Raw genomic sequence first — 21,265 nt, forward strand, 5'->3', positions numbered from 1 at the left:
AAATCAAAACAATACTTGAGACAAGAACATACAAATCATATTACAAATATAACATATGTATAGCAGACTATGTGCAAAAACTTATAATAATGTAAATAAATAATTACTTAAAGCTTGTTATACCTCAACATTTATGGAACTTAATCAAAATGTAGTGTTCATTTTAACACAATAAAACATATTTAACTGCAAATCAATGAACTTCCAATCAAAAATTATGTTTCACTGCCTAACATGCATTCCATCCATTCATGAACATTCAGGAAAGAAAACAACAATATAAACGTGTTTACCAATTTAAATCACTTTTTTTTCCATCCAACTTGTTTAAAAAATCTTATTGTAACATGAAACCAACTTAGATGAACTGGTCATAAAACTTTATGTCTCACTGTTTCAATTTTGGCCAGTGGTTTTTCTTAACCTAAAATATGCTGAAATAAGGTAAAATATTTTCAAGTATTGGTTCACAGACTCTAAAAACTGTCAAGTATACGTTCAAAAGCTCTATCAACTGTCAAGTATAGGTTCAAAGACCAGCAACTCTCAAGTATAGGTTTACAGACTCTAGCAACTGTCAAGTATTGATTCACAAACTAGCAACTGTCAAGGATAGGTTCAAAGACTAGCAACTCTCAAGTATAGGTTCACAGACTCTAGCAACTGTCAAGTATTGATTCACAAACTAGCAACTGTCAAGTACTGGTTCACAGACTAGCAACTGCCAAGTATAGGTTCAAAGGCTCTAGAAACTGTCAAGTACTGGTTCACAAATTAGCAACTGTCAAGTACTGGTTCACAGACTAGCAACTGCCAAGTATAGGTTCAAAGGCTCTAGAAACTGTCAAGTACTGGTTCACAGACTAGCAACTGCCAAGTATAGGTTCAAAGGCTCTAGAAACTGTCAAGTATAGGTTCACAGACTAACAACTGTCAAGTATAGGTTCACAGATTCTAGCAATTATCAAGTATAAGTTCACAAACTCTAGCAACTGTCAAATACTGGTTCACAGACTCCAACAACTGTCAAGTATAGGTTCACAGACTCTAGCAACTATCAGGTATAGGTTCAAAGGCTCTAGCAACTGTCAAGTATAGGTTCACAGGCTCTAGCAACTGTCAAGTATAGGTTCACAGGCTCTAGTAGCTGTCAAGTATAGGTTCAAAGGCTCTAGCAACTGTCAAGTATAGGTTCACAGCCTAGCAACTGTCAAGTATAGGTTCACAGGCTCTAGCAACTGTCAAGTATAGGTTCACAGGCTCTAGCAACTGTCAAGTATAGTTTCACAGGCTCTAGCAACTGTCAAGTATAGGTTCAAAGGCTCTAGCAAGTGTCAAGTTTAGGTTCACAGACTCTAACAACTGTCAAGTATAGGTTCACAGACTCTAGCAACTGTCAAATATTGATTCACAGACTAGCAACTGTCAAGTATTGGTTCACAGGCTCTAACAACTGTAACGTTTACACACAAAACTATTCCACAACTTCACTTGTTGTCATATATACATGCACACACATGTACCATCATGTAATCTATTACCAACACTAGACATGGCCTAGCCATATACTACAGTATTTTGTAAATTGATTTCAGTTTGTTTTCCACTGCAGTCTCTGTCTTATCACTTTAACAGGAGTTTTCTGTATTAAAAATACGACACCACAAATGAGGATAGAATGTACCCAAAAACTAAGTTAACACTTTTCCCTGTGTGAGAACAGCACAAGTTGTAACAGTTGAAGTCATACATCCCAAAAATTTCTTTGGGTAGTAATGCAGAGTCAAACAAAGGATTCATAACCAGATTTGACATGCAGCTTAAGAGTAAAAAGACTGCAGCTGTAATATTTGTACTTTTTCTTGAAACAAAAACATGAAATGCTTTGTATGAAGTAGAAACTGTACATTCACCTCTTTGGTAAAGGTTTGGAAAGCACTCTATCTTTCAGGAATTTCTCAACACAGTTTCACCTTTCATAAACACTTTTTCAAGACTATTATGTCTCTAGGTGCTAATATTCATAATAAAGGTATAAAAATTATTATTATATTTTTTGTAAACCCTCTTCTAATGTTCTTTGTCAGTATTACTAATTAAGTTATCATCTTACAATAAAATGTATAATATAGTTATATTAATGTCACTGAGCTGAAAACCTGTGCACCATTAAAGATGGGTTAAACTCACAATCCTACAGAAGAGCATTTACCCTCAAACCTACAATATTCTGGTAAAATAAAAAAAAATTAAATGTTTTCAATGTATATAAAAGTATTAGTAAATAACTTATGAACTAACTCTCTTTGTTTAACAAAGACAGTACCAAAACTGGATGCATCTCCAAACTGAGATCTGTAACAAAATGAACGTACAATAAAAAACAAAAAAACATGATAAGTAGAAAACAAAGAAACAAACATAATATAAGAACTAGAAACCAAGAAAGTTGTATAACACTGCAAGACACAATGGCAAACTTTAACTTAACCAACAACGGCAGGACAATGCGTGCAAAAACAAATTAAAAACTCTTCATAATATGTGAATATTTTTGCTAAAAAAGGTATTTTTTTCTTATTTGCAATATTAAAACATAATTTTTTTTCACTGAACAAAAATTCAAGGGTTGTTTTCTGTAAGATGGATATATAACAATTACTGAGTGAATCCCTGATTTAGTAATTTTTAACAATTTAAATTTAAAATTCTTTAAAACTTTTATTACACACCATATTATTTCTCACAGATTTACTGATTATACTTTCATCTGTTATTTCCTAGTGCTTGAAGTGTTGTGATAAGGTTTAAAGAATGTCAGGTGTTCTATAATGTTACAAAAATCTGTACCAACTGTATGCTCATCGCATTCCTTTAATCTACTCTGTTCATATTTACAAATTTGTTTGTGAAACAGAAAGTTTTGGATGAACATATGATCAAACAGTGGAGCTTTAAACTCTGGAAACAGAACTGATTCATTTATTAACTGTTTTAAAAAAAAACACCACCTTGTGCACATAACAAGATATCAAGAATAAATACGGTTTTCATTCACTTTTTACAAATTAACCAAGTGTCCAACTTCTGCAGTTTTCTTTTTGTCTGACAGGTTGTTAGGTAAGGTATGATTTTAGAAAATTAAGTTTTATTCATCACTACAAAGTTTCAGCTGGGGCCATCAATTAAAAAATCTGCTACAAATATCTATAATCCATTCATGAATAAATATAAAAACTGCCAGTCTAAACCTTTATAATGATTGTGGGATTTTAAAGTAAGCTATCAATGTAGATAGCTTACAAACTATTCCTTAAAAATACTGTGATCACATTTGACTACAGCCAGGTAACTAACTGAAGTTTGCTACCTTTTAGTATACTTATGGCTTCACTATGTGTTACTACAACCAGTTTAGTGACTACAGTTTTTTACTTTAAAGTATACTTATGGCTTCACTATGTGTTACTATAACTAGTTCAGTGACTAAGGTTTGTTACTTTATAGTATACTTATGGCTTCACTATGTGTTACTACAACCAGTTTAGTGACTACAGTTTTTTACTTTAAAGTATACTTATGGCTTCACTATGTGTTACTACAACCAGTTTAGTGACTACAGTTTTTTACTTTAAAGTATACTTATGGCTTCACTATGTGTTACTATAACTAGTTCAGTGACTAAGGTTTGTTACTTTATAGTCTACTTATGGCTTCACTATGTGTTACTACTAGTTTAGTGACTAAGGTTTGTTACTTTATAGTATACTTACAGATTCACTATGTGTTACTACAGTCACACACACATACACACATCTTTTACTAAAGACACAGAGCTGCAGATGAAAAACTCTATTCTGTTCAAACCCAATATACTTAGTTGTATTTATCAGTGGCCACTTAAATTTATAAAGTTTATTATTTTTATTTGGTTGAAGTCAGATTAAGGACAAAAGTTTCATAACACAGTTAAACAACAACTTATAGAGAAATATCTCCAAACAACTGCTGTAATTAGATTTACAGATTTATTATTTGATTGCTCCAACCTTTCACAAAAACAAAATGAAAGCTCGAGCAGGTAGAAGTTATACAACGTATGTACTGGTGTGAATATAGCCCTAATATTTTGGTGTTAACTTCTTCTATTCATTTATTATTTATTAACATAATCAATTACTCAAGTGTGACCTCCACATACAGTTCTACCACAAGATTGAAAGACAAATCCATTAGATCTCTGTGGTTAGCTGATCATATTTGAACAAAAATGGATATGAACATATTACTAGTTAAACAATAGAAACTATAAAGAAAAACTAGCTAAGTGCCTATTTCATAATGAAAGCATAAACACAGGCCCTACCATAGATGGCATAACTCACTATATAACTATATCTTTCACATTATAGTTTCAGTCAACACAGTTACTTTCTTAACATTTGAGATTTAGTTGATATAACTTCTATTTTACATTACATATTCTGTCTATATAACCATCTTATTTATATGAGATTCAATTTCTTATAGTACTAGTCTGAAACAAAGAAACTATTTCATCCAACTGTCAAAAATTTACCTTACAGCAAAATTTTGACATGTCTGAACAAAAATTATCTTACACTTCGTAAGATGTTATTTAAATAAGAAGTTTGCAATGAGCCATCTCAGAACTCACTGTAAACAGAAGTACAAACAGCTACTTTAGAACCAAGTTCAGCTATGATGTGAAGTGAGCCATCTCAGAACTCGCTGTAAACAGAAGTACAAACAGCTACTTTAGAACCAAGTTCAGCTATGATGTGAAGTGAGCCATCTCAGAACTCACTGTAAACAAAAGTACAAACAGCTACTCTAGAACCAAGTTCAGCTATGATGTCAAGTAAGCCATCTCAGAACTCGCTGTAAACAGAAGTACAAACAGCTACTTTAGAACCAAGTTCAGCTATGATGTGAAGTGAGCCATCTCAGAACTCACTGTAAACAGAAGTACAAACAGCTACTTTAGAACCAAGTTCAGCTATGATGTGAAGTAAGCCATCTCAGAACTCACTGTAAACAGAATTACAAACAGCTACTTTAGAACCAAGTTCAGCTATGATGTGAAGTGAGCCATCTCAGAACTCGCTGTAAACAGAAGTACAAACAGCTACTTTAGAACCAAGTTCAGCTATGATGTGAAGTAAGCCATCTCAGAACTCGCTGTAAACAGAAGTACAAACAGCTACTTTAGAACCAAGTTCAGCTATGATGTGAAGTGAGCCATCTCAGAACTCGCTGTAAACAGAAGTACAAACAGCTACTTTAGAATAAACTTCAGCTATGATGTGAAGTAAGCCATCTCAGAACTCACTGTAAACAGAAGTACAAACAGCTACTTTAGAACCAAGTTCAGCTATGATGTGAAGTGAGCCATCTCAGAACTCACTGTAAACAGAAGTACAAACAGCTACTTTAGAACCAAGTTCAGCTATGATGTGAAGTAAGCCATCTCAGAACTCGCTGTAAACAGAAGTACAAACAGCTACTTTAGAACCAAGTTCAGCTATGATGTGAAGTTAGCCATCTCAGAACTCACTGTAAACAGAAGTACAAACAGCTACTTTAGAATAAAGTTCAGCTATGATGTGAAGTGAGCCATCTCAGAACTCGCTGTAAACAGAAGTACAAACAGCTACTTTAGAACCAAGTTCAGCTATGATGTGAAGTAAGCCATCTCAGAACTCGCTGTAAACAGAAGTACAAACAGCTACTTTAGAACCAAGTTCAGCTATGATGTGAAGTAAGCCATCTCAGAACTCACTGTAAACAGAAGTACAAACAGCTACTTTAGAACCAAGTTCAGCTATGATGTGAAGTAAGCCATCTCAGAACTCGCTGTAAACAGAAGTACAAACAGCTACTTTAGAACCAAGTTCAGCTATGATGTGAAGTGAGCCATCTCAGAACTCACTGTAAATAGAATTACAAACAGCTACTTTAGAACCAAGTTCAGCTATGATGTGAAGTGAGCCATCTCAGAACTCACTGTAAACAGAATTACAAACAGCTACTTTAGAACCAAGTTCAGCTATGATGTGAAGTAAGCCATCTCAGAACTCACTGTAAATAGAATTACAAACAGCTACTTTAGAACCAAGTTCAGCTATGATGTGAAGTAAGCCATCTCAGAACTCACTGTAAACAGAATTACAAACAGCTACTTTAGAACCAAGTTCAGCTATGATGTGAAGTAAGCCATCTCAGAACTCACTGTAAACAGAATTACAAACAGCTACTTTAGAACCAAGTTCAGCTATGATGTGAAGTGAGCCATCTCAGAACTCACTGTAAACAGAATTACAAACAGCTACTTTAGAACCAAGTTCAGCTATGATGTGAAGTGAGCCATCTCAGAACTCACTGTAAACAGAAGTACAAACAGCTACTTTAGAACCAAGTTCAGCTATGATGTGAAGTAAGCCATCTCAGAACTCACTGTAAACAGAAGTACAAACAGCTACTTTAGAACCAAGTTCAGCTATGATGTGAAGTGAGCCATCTCAGAACTCACTGTAAATAGAATTACAAACAGCTACTTTAGAACCAAGTTCAGCTATGATGTGAAGTAAGCCATCTCAGAACTCACTGTAAATAGAATTACAAACAGCTACTTTAGAACCAAGTTCAGCTATGATGTGAAGTAAGCCATCTCAGAACTCACTGTAAATAGAATTACAAACAGCTACTTTAGAACCAAGTTCAGCTATGATGTGAAGTGAGCCATCTCAGAACTCACTGTAAATAGAATTACAAACAGCTACTTTAGAACCAAGTTCAGCTATGATGTGAAGTAAGCCATCTCAGAACTCACTGTAAACAGAAGTACAAACAGCTACTTTAGAACCAAGTTCAGTTTTAGTGTGAAGTGAGCCATCTCAGAACTCACTGTAAATAGAATTACAAACAGCTACTTTAGAACCAAGTTCAGCTATGATGTGAAGTAAGCCATCTCAGAACTCACTGTAAATAGAATTACAAACAGCTACTTTAGAACCAAGTTCAGCTATGATGTGAAGTAAGCCATCTCAGAACTCACTGTAAACAGAATTACAAACAGCTACTTTAGAACCAAGTTCAGCTATGATGTGAAGTGAGCCATCTCAGAACTCACTGTAAACAGAATTACAAACAGCTACTTTAGAACCAAGTTCAGCTATGATGTGAAGTGAGCCATCTCAGAACTCACTGTAAATAGAATTACAAACAGCTACTTTAGAACCAAGTTCAGCTATGATGTGAAGTAAGCCATCTCAGAACTCACTGTAAACAGAATTACAAACAGCTACTTTAGAACCAAGTTCAGCTATGATGTGAAGTGAGCCATCTCAGAACTCACTGTAAACAGAATTACAAACAGCTACTTTAGAATAAAGTTCAGCTATGATGTGAAGTGAGCCATCTCAGAACTCACTGTAAACAGAATTACAAACAGCTACTTTAGAACCAAGTTCAGCTATGATGTGAAGTAAGCCATCTCAGAACTCACTGTAAACAGAAGTACAAACAGCTACTTTAGAACCAAGTTCAGCTATGATGTGAAGTGAGCCATCTCAGAACTCGCTGTAAACAGAAGTACAAACAGCTACTTTAGAACCAAGTTCAGCTATGATGTGAAGTAAGCCATCTCAGAACTCACTGTAAATAGAATTACAAACAGCTACTTTAGAACCAAGTTCAGCTATGATGTGAAGTAAGCCATCTCAGAACTCACTGTAAACAGAAGTACAAACAGCTATTTTAGAACCAAGTTCAGCTATGATGTGAAGTGAGCCATCTCAGAACTCACTGTAAACAGAAGTACAAACAGCTACTTTAGAATAAAGTTCAGCTATGATGTGAAGTGAGCCATCTCAGAACTCACTGTAAACAGAAGTACAAACAGCTACTTTAGAATAAAGTTCAGTTTTTGTGTGAAGTAAGCCATTTAAGAATTCATTTTAAGCAGATCTACAAGCAGTTATTTTAGAACAAACCTCAATTTACATGTACACCATGCCATTACACAACCCATTCTATTGTAGAAACAAGGTCACGTCACGTGCACAGAGATAACAAATCTTACTCTATGGTTTAAAATAAAGTTAACTTACATGTGTAATGAGTTAGGGAACTCGCACTACCATGGAACTAAACTTAATTTACTTATATAATGAGTTATTACAGAACCACATCAGACCATCTACTGTGTCCACCAAGGGACCTTTCATAAGATAAACCATCACAAACCACATTCTGATACAAAGCTAAACTACTGCTGAACTCACAGTATAGTAGAATCACTAATACACTTGTAAATATTACTAAATTAATCCAATACTGTGAATGAAAAGAAAATATGAAAGTTCATTGAAAGATGTAAAGAAAAACATATAAACTACTTAAAATATGGAAGTCTGTTAGGAAGTGAATAATATTAAGAAAGAGATACCAGTATAGATATTTTTAAAGACCTCATGATACTAAACTATACAATTATTTATTTCACAGTAGGCACACAATATCAAATATTTAAATTTCAGCTAAGCATTTGCTCACATAATTACTTAATAAATAAGCCATATCTGTTGTATATTTTGAGAACTCAAGATCTACTTAAAAGATACATCTGAAACATCTGCATAATTAATTGAAGTGCAATTATATTTTCAGTAAATCTTTAAAAAAAACTTTCTAGTAAAAGAAAATAGTTCACAAAATAATACCATGTGCACCATATCTTATCCTGGAAAGACAATTCAGAAGCAAATTCTCTACACTTAATAATACTATCAAATGTCCTCAGTATAATTTGGATAAATGTTATTGGAACATCATAAAAGAGGAATATTTCTGCTTGGCAAATAATGTTCAATAGAAAACCAAAAAACACAAGGCTGCAAACACCTCCAGTGATATATGTGATTCTTATTCATACATTATGATGACAATTTAGATGAGAGCTCAGAAACAGAGTTTACAGTTCTAAATTCTTAACATACTCTACATATGAAAAGTTAAAGAACAAGGCTTAAACCACATTCATCAATATTACAAAATTATATTGTAACGAGTGCTTTTAGCAGTTTTAAGGAAAATCTTATGATCAATACACTATATTTTCCCTTTCATAAATTAAGTTTTCACATCGTACTTGGTACCAAAATATGAAGACAGCATTGTTATAAAATAACATCATTACTTATCTTTGTTAAGCATCGTAGTCTCCAAAAATACAGTACTACTATATTTTATAACTTTGACGTCAATATATAACTTGATAAATGCATACATTTATTGGTCACTCACTGCTATTTCTTGAACAAAGCAAGCTAAACATTATTACGTTTGGTTAAAGCATCTCTTCAAAAGTTGCTATGATGCCACTTTGTCGATTCATGTCCATCTGACCTGCCATCTATAACAAAAATGTAAAAATAATCTAGTCTGAATTAGAATAAAATTATATTTTAATGATTCAAATAATAAAAGTCTAATCAAGGACAGTAAATTATTTCAACTAAATAACACATTTAGATACCTTGAGATTTAAAACCTTGACTATTCTGAAAAATAACATTTCAAATGAGAGTTTTGTTTTAACTTACGGCTTCCTTTTGTCTTTGTGTCTGTTCTTTCTGTTGGTTACAGTCTTCAGCTGCAGAAGTCTGTTGACTGTTGACAACTCAAGACTTATCATCATCCTGAGACTGATGAGATTTACACACTTTTTCTAAAATCTCTTCTTCATCTTTATCCCTTCATCATCAAATTAAATAACTGTGTTAATGTTTAAAATAACTTTAATGTACAAGGTCTAATAAAAAAAACAGCTGAAGTATTTTTGAAACAAAACTCAAAAATTCTATTATTCATCTCACAAAATTAAAATTAAATGCACAAACAAATTGGGCTATCTGCAAGGAACTTAACCCCAGATTTTACACTCATAAGTCCACAGACATACTGCCTAAGACTAAAACAGCCATTAAAAATAAGAGCTGTATAATTAATCCTATCCATCAAATAATCTCACAAAAATAACTGATAATTAGAATTAGTGTTTTCAATTACTACTGTCTTTTATTATTCCAAGTATTGTTCAATTTAAGCAATTAACATCATGAGTTATGAAAACAATTAAGTAATCAAACTTAGTATTTCTGATTATTCATGTAACTGAACTATTCGGTATTACTACTTCCACTGGGGTGACTTACTTCAATGGTATGCATGTGTCATATTTGTACATAAATTATATTTGTTAGATAAATAACCATAATAATGCCTGTTGTTCATGATTATCTTGTATGTTCAAATAACAATGGTACTATAACTTAATATAGTGCTTATTTATTACAAAATGTAACTTAAATTAGGATTTCTTCAGTAAAAACAGCTATGGCAGATAATATTCATTACTCTTTAGTTGTTGAAAAATACATTGATTGCTGAATAGCAACTTCCTTTAAATGTGTTCATCAGAAATTACTAGACTTGAACCATTAACAGTTTAACAATATATATATTAGTGTTAAGTAGTTAGCCCATTTACAGTAATGAGATTCCAGTTTAATCATGATCAGTTCTGGCTACATGAGAAGCACTGAAGACTGAACACAAAGTGGCTATAATCACATTTCTTAAATAAACACTACCCAGTTCAACAAGTCTGATTTATTGACTTCTCAGCATGTGTTTATACATTCTATACTATAATATGTAAACATATTAATGATTATGCTGTGTTGTTTCTAAATTTATTTCCATATTTATTTAATAACTTCTTGCTTAAACATATAAAGTTTTTATACTTGTCAATTATTTTTTAAGTTTTCTATACTGATAGGGCAATTACAAGAAAGATACAAAAATCTCCAACAAAAGATTTTTCCATGTCATCATGATTTTAATACTTCAATTTCCATCTTTTATAATATCCAAAGGGAATCTCTATTACTGTTTGTTTTTTGAATTTTGCACAAAGCTACACGAGGGCTATCTGCACTAGCCATCCCTAATTTAGCAGTACAAGACAAGAGGGAAGGCAGCTAGTCATCACCACCCACTGCCAACTCTTCAACTACACTTTTACCAATGAACAGTAGGATTGTCCATTATATTATAATGCCCCCATGGCTGAAAGTGTGAGCATATTTGGTGCGACGGGGATTCGAACTCATGATCCTCAGATTATGAGTCGAATGCTTTAACACACTTTGCCATGCTGGGCTTCTCTAGTACTATCACAAGCTTTATGGCCAAACAGTAGGTACTGTCTTTGTTTGTCTAGGATAAAAATGGAATTGTTTTCATTGAATTATATCTTATCCATCACAAATTATGACAATAGTTTTACAAGTTTTTATGACATGAAATCTAAGGACAATTATTTTTGTTGAATAATTAGTTTATTTAGTTTCAGTAGCCTTGCAAAATACATTTGAAAGGAACTAATCAAACAGCATTAACCACAATTTGAACTTGTAATAGCTTTAATACTGTATGGTAAATCTGATACATTTCAATGAATAACAATCTAAAAATTACAAACAGGTGTTTATTCCTAAACTGTTGTACCTGAAGATGTTTATTAAATAAAATAAAGAGCAGTGTGAAAATGTTTTCCAAAAACCCAAACATGCTGAAAATAGGAAGATTATTCTCATGTGAGAATAACAAATTAGTTAAATGTGAAAATTTTCCTACACTGAAAATTTATTTCCATCAGGTGGGTACTTACTTCCACTAATGTACATAGATATTCTCATTCAGTGCTGCCCTCTATTTGCATAACATTATTTACTTGTTACAAGCCTATTATTTCTATCTATCCTTTCTGTTCATGTGATTTAAATGATTCACATAGACAAATTACCATGCAACAAACCTCCACCAATAGATGTGCATCATACACGTAGCTCCCTCTGTGATATTCTACCTAACTAACACTTTGAGTTTATACAAAAAAATCTGCACTGGTAGACAGTGAGAGCAGAAGACGTGTCTATTGAGAAATATATTTTTAGTGTTTGAAAAATACAAATTCTAACAAGGTACCTTACTTATGCTCACATACATAGCTAGAATCCCACACTGAATAGATGGAGGAACTGGCACAAAGTAAAAAAGAAAGGAATGCTCCAAAGGACACTTCCAAAGAGGGAATCCTCAGAGAAGAGGATGACTGCACTACTACTGTACCAGCTATACTCTTTGCCCAGACATAGAAAAGGTGAGACTAAGTTAGGTGGACAAAAACGAGGAACACATCAGACTGTGGGTAAAAGAAGGGATGTGCCCCAAAATGTAAAGTAGCTAGGGTACAATCATGTCTACACTACATCATCCTATTCTCAACTAAATAGATGCATTATTTTTATACTGTATATTTCATGTTCAGGAGGAGACCTTCATTGTCCATCACCCTGATGATAATCAGAGGAGGAATAAGCAGAAATATGATGCAGACAGTGTGAGATGAAACTACGTAGAGTGGTCCACATGCTCACTTAAAGAATTTCCTCAAATGGATGATGTAGATGAGATGCAATGGAAAAAATTGAGGTGTATAATCTGATGAGAAGACTCCTGGAATAACTGATAGGAAGAAGGAGTCAATGAAAAACAAGTCAACTGAATTAAAAATCAAACCTAAATGGTAAAGGCGGAAGGAGAAAGACCATAAACAAAGGATAAAAAACGGAAGGAAACCATGTATACGATATACCAGTGAAGATCATAAACAGGACATAGAGGTCTATCTGGATCAGACTGGGTAAAGAAGGGAAATTGAAAAGGAGGAATTACCCATCCTAGTTGCTGAGGTCTTGGGAAGAAAGGATTGTTCTCGATAAGAGAAATGATACAGAGTGAGTGAAACACTGATGGCAAAAAAAATCCAAAGAGCTGCACACTATGGAAAACAACTAATTCAGACAAGGTACTGGAGAGAAAAACTAAAAGTATCAGATAATGCTGCCGAAGGAGACTGAAGAGACCTGATCAATATAACCAAGTGAGGAAAACTGTAATATAATGAAAAGTGGGACAAGCAGGGCAAAACATCTCATCTAAAGACCAACAACAGAAGACATTCCAATTATGTTGATAAACCTCCATAGGAGAAAGTCAAATGAAATGTGTGAACATAGAAATTACTATCTGTGATAAGCAATATCCTCACCAAGAACCTGATAAAAGCCAGACAAAAGGTAAGAATGGTGGAATCAACTACCTAAGGATAAGGCTGACAAAGAAGGGATGGAGTGTTGGGAAGAGGAAACGGTGAAGCAAACTGGATGCGAGGAAATCAGGAGGACCTGATACAGAGTGGAGTGAATGATAAAAATCACCCTGGAAAAGAAGGGGATGGTAAAATATAAACATAAAGGAATTTGTCCAATCTTGACTGAAAGCATTGACAGACAGAGCAAGTCAATGAAGAACTGTAGACCAAAAGGTAACTTGGTATCGAGAAGAGTGATAAATGCATCCAGAGTGCACAATCACTGGAAAACCTGTGGATCTAAAAACCATTCCATCAGATAAATTTTTTCCAGGTTGTAAAGATGATCCATAACCATACTGAAAGCAACCAGAACTTGACACATAAGAAGATGAATACCTTGTGTGTGAGCTCAAAACAGGAAAAGTTTTGACTGCTTGACCAAAGACATCATGGGATGGTTTACTGATTTTGCCCTCTACCTTGTGAGCTTACTACAGCCCTGCATTGCTTCTTATTGCTACCTCATTTTGCTGTGAAGTCATTTCTCACTCTCAGGTGAGCTTTTTCTCTGGGTTTGTGAATGATCACATTTAGACAGTTGAGACATGACAAATCTATCATAGGTCACCAGCCTCTGATTTTCTTGGGAGCCATAAACAACCTGGAATAAAACCATGGGGAAGAATGAACTACAGTTTCAATAACATGTTAAGAGAGAAGATCTTATACTGCCTCATACAGACACTGACATCTGTGAGAATCCCGAGACTATGAAAAAGAGAGCAAATGAATGACAAGTCTTCATGATAAAACATCAAGGGATCATAAATCCCTGGAAAACATTTTACCACAGATGAACAAAGTGGTATGAACAACCTCCAACTTGAGTTGACCCATTACGGTAGTCACCAATACTGTTGATAACATGACACTTGTCACTGATGACAAGAAGATCCCCTTCTGGAAGGTACAGGTAAGGGTAGAAAAGAAGTAAGAACAAAGAACACATACAGGGAATTGTCGATGCTCCATGCAAGATAAATGATCAACCATCAAGAAAAAGAGTCAACTGCCATCTCATAAATTCCAGAGTTGTCAGAAGATCTCCAAAACCAACCAACAGAGAAAAGGAGCCAGATGTAAGCCCTGAAAATAAAAAGTTGATAAAGGAATATGGGACAAAACCACGTCTCTCCCAAAAAGATCCCAACAAGAGAGGAATCAAATACGTAAAGAAAGAGTCGAAGTCATCAAACGTGAGCAAGGAGGTAATTAAGGCAAATTTATCCCCTGAGAAACCTTTAGGATCACAGTGAATTGCCTTGGAGAGAAAGTAAATGGTGAATAAGTACCACAGGATAAATGTGAGATAAAGCAAAGGTGAAAAAATTAGGCATAGGACAATCAGGATTTGCCCTCAAACAGATAAAAGAGATTCCAAGTGTTGCAAATCCAGGAATAGAAAATTGGCCTGATGATAGGTCAAAGCAAACTAGTCTGCAGCCAGCAGAGACTGAGGTATACTTGTGTTATCAAATAGTTGAAATATAAAATACTCAGCATGAACTCCAATATCAGGAGAGGGTGGAAATACAACACATTGAGAGGAAAGGTATCATGTAACAAGGAAGGTAGAGAATTATAGGAAATCGAGGAAAGGAATAACACGGAACATTACTGTGAAATAATCTCCAAAACAACCTGTAACAGGCAAAATGGAAACCACAAGAGTAACCAGAGAAAACATGGCAAATTCAGGTCAAACAGAAAGCTGTTAAAATCATCACCATCATCTTGTTCAGGATTGGCTTGTCGAGTAAGAAGTTGGGCAACATCAGGAGAAGAAGATTGGCTCAAATAACAATTAGTTTCTTGAAAAATAATTACCGATGATTCAAAAGTTTAGTTACCTCTACATAAAACCTGAGTAAATACACCAGTTGAAGGCACAATCTCTGATGTGGTAACATTCATTTTGGAATTCATAATATAAACCAAACAAAACTGTATTGGTAAAGAAAAACAAACATGATAAAATTAATTAATTTCTGTAACTGGGTTTCAAAATTCAAATAATACCATTATGATATATTAAAATAAAATTACAGGTCATAAACTAAATATAAATGCTAAAAAAATTCAAACTTGATTTGAGAGAACATTGAAGAAAATGTCTTAATATAAGCACTGTTGAACAAGAAGTGGTACTCAAATAGAATAGCACAGAGGGAGTCATGAGGTGGAGGTTTGTCATATGAAATTTGCATGCATGAACCAAGTGGGCACGTAAAAATAAAAGGCTTGCAGTGTGCAGAAAACACTTTCCAAATAGAGAGCAGTATAAAATCAAAATTACTTGACTAACAAATCCAACAATTAATGAGCTAGTAAATTCCACTAGCTGCCTCACTCTACTGAAAATAAAGGTAATCTTTTCCACGTTATCCACATCTTATAAGAAATCTTTACTTTCTGTAAGAAACTTCAAACGTTTAAGCAATTTGGAGAGTAAACAACTAATACTGAAGAAATTTTTCATGATTTCTGGATTTAATGAAAAAAAAAAAGGCTTTTTTAGCAAAATATTGGTTTCTAATGTACAAACAAGTCTATTAGTTTTGGGGCTGTGGGTAATCTTAAGAGTATGCCAATGGCAATTCAGAGAGAAAAACTTAAACTAACTACTTCAACATTGCTACATACGAGCTTAGAAAAACTATACATTCAGCTACAAAGATCTTTTCACCTTTGTGTCTCTCTCTCCAAACATAACTTCTTTTCTACTTGCTCTTTTTGCTGTCTCCTCCATTCCTAATGTTCTAACAGTTGCCGCTGCTATATACGATAAACAAGCACAGTCTAAAATGAGCAATGTGACTAACATAACCATGGAGAAAATGAAGAGAATGCCATAGTGGCGGACATGACAATAATATCATGTTAGAAGACATGATTTTTACATTCTCAAAAGATATGATTATCATGGTAGGATGCGATGAATGTTCAAAATTTGTAGGCTTAACAATAATATTACCAAAGGAAGTGGTGTTTCAGAACAGTATTATCATGATAGATGTGAATATTTATATAAATTAAAATACAATACTAGAGTTTTATTTTTCCCATTTTAACATTTTTAATGATTTCATAATAATATGCCTTTTTAAATTCTCAAAATACTTCAACTCTTGCCACTTGAGCCAGCCCAACATCTTTAGTACAGATCCCAGAATGTTCAACAGAGTGTGTGTCACTCTAGAAACTGGTGTTTTAGTGTTATTTTGACAGATCTCCAGGAATGAAGCTTGACAAAACTTCTAAATTGAAAAAACAAAAAAAACTACAGATCAATGAAAATATGACATGATCAAATCTATATGGATTATATCATCCTTCTTATATTTACTCTTTATTACTGAAATGCCATTTATAGTCTGAGAACTGCTAAGAAAATCATCTTGTAAATCCATCATGAATCTCCTTCAACTTCAACACTACACTGCACTGCAACTTTGAGCTTTACGATGCTGTTAGTTTCACATGATACTGAAACCTAATGATTTCTTAGATGTGGTTCTAAGACCCCTTTTTAAAGCTAATGGTACTATAGCTCACTTTGTTTTACTGCAGGTAGGTATTTCATGTTTATTGGCACAAAGTTACTAGGCTATCTGTGCCAAACAAGATGTAGTATATATAGTATATGGTATATGGAAATGAAGGTAAAATTACATAAAATTAAGACCAGCTAGAAGACTGAAGCATTAAGTTCAAACTTGCTGTCAGTCACCTGAAGTTAACCTTTCCAGTCCTGGGTTCAGGTCAAAACAAAATTAAAATGTGTAAAAGATGTTCACTGTCAATGCAGTAATTAATCTCTGATTCAGCTGATATGTCAAATCAAGTTTCTCCTTACTTGATCTGGACCAGTAGTTTAGTTTAGTTGCTACACTTAAATTATCACATTTACAACCACACTGAGAACATTTCTAGCAACTTTCACTGCTACATCATTTACTTATAACTTACTTTCTTCATGAGGGATATAATGATCTCATATCAGGTCATGGATCCAGCTACCTAGACTTTGAAAATAGTGGCAAATGTCTTCTTTTTGTCTAATCAAAACAACCCAAACCTGTCTGGAATGACTCACTTTTTAGGATTTAGATCAAGCAGTCAAACTGGCTCATGTGGCAGGCATTAAGAAAACAAATAGTACGAACATCACATAGATACACATGATACACACGCTTCTTTTAGCTAATAAAACTGCTTTATCTAGATTTGATTAATAATAATCTAACATAATATTTGTAAATTAATCTTTTAACCTTTCAGAGGGTACTTAACATCAGTATAAATATTACAATTAAAATTTTAAACAAAATTCTTCACCTACCATACCTTTTCTGACCTTGAAAGTACGTGTAAATGTAATTTTCATCACAATATCCATATCCAAGAATAATGTGAGAAATGAACCAAAGAGTTCATAAAATAATTAGGTCTATGGATTTTGGTCACAGAACATATTCTCGATGACCTAAGAAGGTTGAAATGTTGTTCTCTCCTTATCAATAAAAGTGTTAATACCCACACCAGCCGTGAAGATGACCTAGGAAGGTCGAAACGTTGTTCTCTCCTCAGCAATAAAAGTCTTAATGCGCATACCAGCCGTGAAGATGACCTATGAAGGTCGAAACATTGTTTTCACCCTCATCAATAAAAGTGTTAATACCCATACCAGCCGTGAAGATGACCTAGAAAGGTCGAAACGTTGTTCTCTCCTCAGCAATAAAAGTCTTAATGCGCATACCAGCCGTGAAGATGACCTAGGAAGGTCGAAACGTTGTTTTCTCCTCATCAATAAAAGTGTTGATACCCATACCAGCCGTGAAGATGACCTAGGAAGGTTGAAACGTTGTTCTCTCCTCAGCAATAAAAGTCTTATTACGCACACCAGCCATGAAGATGACCAAGGAAGGTCGAAACGTTGTTCTCTCCTCAGCAATAAAAGTCTTAATACGCACACCAGCCATGAAGATGACCAAGGAAGGTCGAAACGTTGTTTTCTCCTCAGCAATAAAAGTCTTAATGCGCACACCAGCCATGAAGATGACCAAGGAAGGTCGAAACGTTGTTCTCTCCTCATTAATAAAAGTGTTAATACCCATACAGTCGTGAAGATGACCTAGGAAGGTCGAAATGTTGTTCTCTCCTCAGCAATAAAAGTGTTAATACCCATACAGTCGTGAAGATGACCTAGGAAGGTCGAAATGTTGTTCTCTCCTCAGCAATAAAAGTCTTATTACGCACACCAGCCATGAAGATGACCAAGGAAGGTCGAAACGTTGTTTTCTCCTCAGCAATAAAAGTCTTAATGCGCACACCAGCCATGAAGATGACCAAGGAAGGTCGAAACGTTGTTCTCTCCTCATCAATAAAAGTGTTAATACCCATACAGTCGTGAAGATGACCTAGGAAGGTCGAAATGTTGTTCTCTCCTCAGCAATAAAAGTGTTAATACCCATACAGTCGTGAAGATGACCTAGGAAGGTCGAAACGTTGTTCTCTCCTCATCAATAAAAGTGTTAATACCCATACAGTCGTGAAGATGACCTAGGAAGGTCGAAATGTTGTTCTCTCCTCAGCAATAAAAGTCTTAATACGCACACCAGCCATGAAGATGACCAAGGAAGGTCGAAACGTTGTTCTCTCCTCAGCAATAAAAGTCTTATTACGCACACCAGCCATGAAGATGACCAAGGAAGGTCGAAACGTTGCTCTCCCCTCATCAATAAAAGTGTTAATACCCATACCAGCCATGAAGATCACCTAGAAAGGTCAAAACATTGTTTTCTCCTCATGAATAAAAGTGTTAATACCCATACCAGCCTTGAAGATCACCTAGGAAGGTCAAAACATTGTTTTCTCCTCATCAATAAAAGTGTTAATACCCATACCAGCCATTCTGAGATACAGAAGAACATATGCTCTTACTATGTATAGAGAAACATTACTTCTAACTGCATAATAAAATGCTTTTTAAAATTAAATTTTTTCGTGCTAAATGGCCAATCATTCGAAACTTTCATCTGAAATTCTGTAAATCTCTGATGTTTATATTGGTTAAAGAAAAAAAATCCATTGAACAATAATTAATGTTACAATCCAAAGTGCTCTTACTTAACCACAGAAAAAAAAATCCACTGAACAATAATTAATATGATAAACCAAAGTTCTCTTACTTAACCACAGGAAAAAAAAAATCCATTGAACAATAATTAATGTGATAAACCAAAGTGCTCTTACTTAACCACAGGAAAAAAAAAATCCATTGAACAATAATTAATGTGATAAACCAAAGTGCTCTTACTTAACCACAGGAAAAAAAAAATCCATTGAACAATAATTAATGTGATAAACCAAAGTGCTCTTACTTAACCACAGAAAAAAATCCATTGAACAATAAATAATGTGATAAACCAAAGTGCTCTTACTTAACCACAGGAAAAAATCCATTGAACAATAATTAATGTGATAAACCAAAGTGCTCTTACTTAACCACAGAAAAAATCCATTGAACAATAATTGTGATAAACCAAAGTGCTCTTACTTAACCACAGAAAGAAAATCCATTGAACAATAATTAATGTGATAAACCAAAGTGCTCTTACTTAACCACAGAAAAAATCCATTGAACAATAATTGTGATAAACCAAAGTGGTCTTACTTAACCACAGAAAGAAAATCCATTGAACAATAATTAATGTGATAAACCAAAGTGCTCTTACTTAACCACAGAAAAAAATCCATTGAACAATAATTAATGTGATAAACCAAAGTGCTCTTACTTAACCACAGAAAAAAATCCATTGAACAGTAATTAATGTGATAGACCAAAGTGGTCTTACTTAACCACAGGAAAAAACATTTGTAATGACAGAATTTTATTTCCACATTTTTTCAATTTCTGACACATCAGATAAGATAACAGTAACTTGGATACTTTAAACTACTTGGAGATACTAAAAGCTTGACTGTATATGGTTTTAACAACCCCTATTTAGATTATCATCACTACCACCACCCACTGTTAGTACAGGTTATCTACCAAGGATCAAAACTGGACTTAGAGGATTTTACTTTAACTTGTTTCTCTTTTGTTTGTTTTTTGAACTGTTGAAAACTGTGCAGAGCAGAATGATGGTTCAGTGTAGTCTGTGTAGAGCTTGGACTGGTGCTGACAAGACTTGACTTGGACTCAAGATTTTTCAGCTTTGATTTATCCTGTTAACTGGCAAATAACTACTCTTTGGAAAGATATCTTACATTAAAATAATGTCAACGATGCTACATAATATCACAGAAAATTATTAAGTTTCTCTCTCTCTCTCTTACTTTAACTCTTTCACCAAGGGTAGGTCAAAGTGCACACATCGTGACATTTTAGTTACATTCAAACATTAATTAACTGATCTACTTCATCATCAATGTATACAGAAGAACTCAGAATCAAAATGTAGTTAAGAAACCAAGTGCTGAGCTTTTACGTTCTTAATTTCACAGGGAAATATTTTACAAAATCCTGAATCTCTTCGAGTATGAGGATCATGACATTTGTTCTCGAGGGTTTTTTCACCTTCTCTAATTTACCACCCTCCCTAAAATACAGAATCAATATAAATTACTTATAACTGCATAGGTATCACCAAGGAAAAGTTTACTTTTATAGACTTCGATGTTATTTGTTTAGAGTCATGTACTAGAAAACCAGAACTGTCTTGCTGCACCCACCTATCACATCGTCTCTTTTAAAAACTACCAATAGTTCTCTCCAATGTTTAATACTCTATTACTTATAACCAACAGAAAGCTAAGGTTTTAATATATCAAATGGCATATTATATTGTATTGCTTCCTGTACTAAGTATTTTCTATTTCGTCTTAAGTTTGAAAGTTTCTCTCATGGTGTTCAATTCAAGAAGATTTGGGAATTATTTTAAGACTTTT

At 34.0% G+C, this 21,265-nt stretch overlaps 1 protein-coding gene across 3 annotated transcripts in view; it reads right to left on the reverse strand.

Annotated features, from left to right (window-relative positions):
* Positions 1–7,891: 7,891 nt before the first annotated feature.
* LOC143228897 (bromodomain-containing protein 3-like) overlaps positions 7,892–21,265 on the reverse strand; it is a 111,032-nt gene continuing 97,658 nt past the window's right edge. For 2 of the 3 annotated variants that reach the window (XM_076460334.1, XM_076460332.1), the window contains exons 23-25: positions 15,996–16,084; positions 9,627–9,777; positions 7,896–9,436 (exon numbers count right to left, since the gene is read on the reverse strand). In XM_076460334.1, coding sequence (XP_076316449.1) covers positions 16,061–16,084 — 24 coding nt within the window. In that variant the 3' untranslated portion in view covers positions 7,896–9,436; positions 9,627–9,777; positions 15,996–16,060. Of the gene's footprint in view, positions 9,437–9,626; positions 9,778–15,995; positions 16,085–21,265 lie in introns of all 3 variants that reach the window. The other variant, XM_076460336.1, reaches the window with a different exon arrangement.

The sequence above is a fragment of the Tachypleus tridentatus genome, chromosome 10, assembly GCF_004210375.1.
Source record: "Tachypleus tridentatus isolate NWPU-2018 chromosome 10, ASM421037v1, whole genome shotgun sequence".
In the NCBI taxonomy this organism is placed as follows: domain Eukaryota; kingdom Metazoa; phylum Arthropoda; class Merostomata; order Xiphosura; family Limulidae; genus Tachypleus; species Tachypleus tridentatus.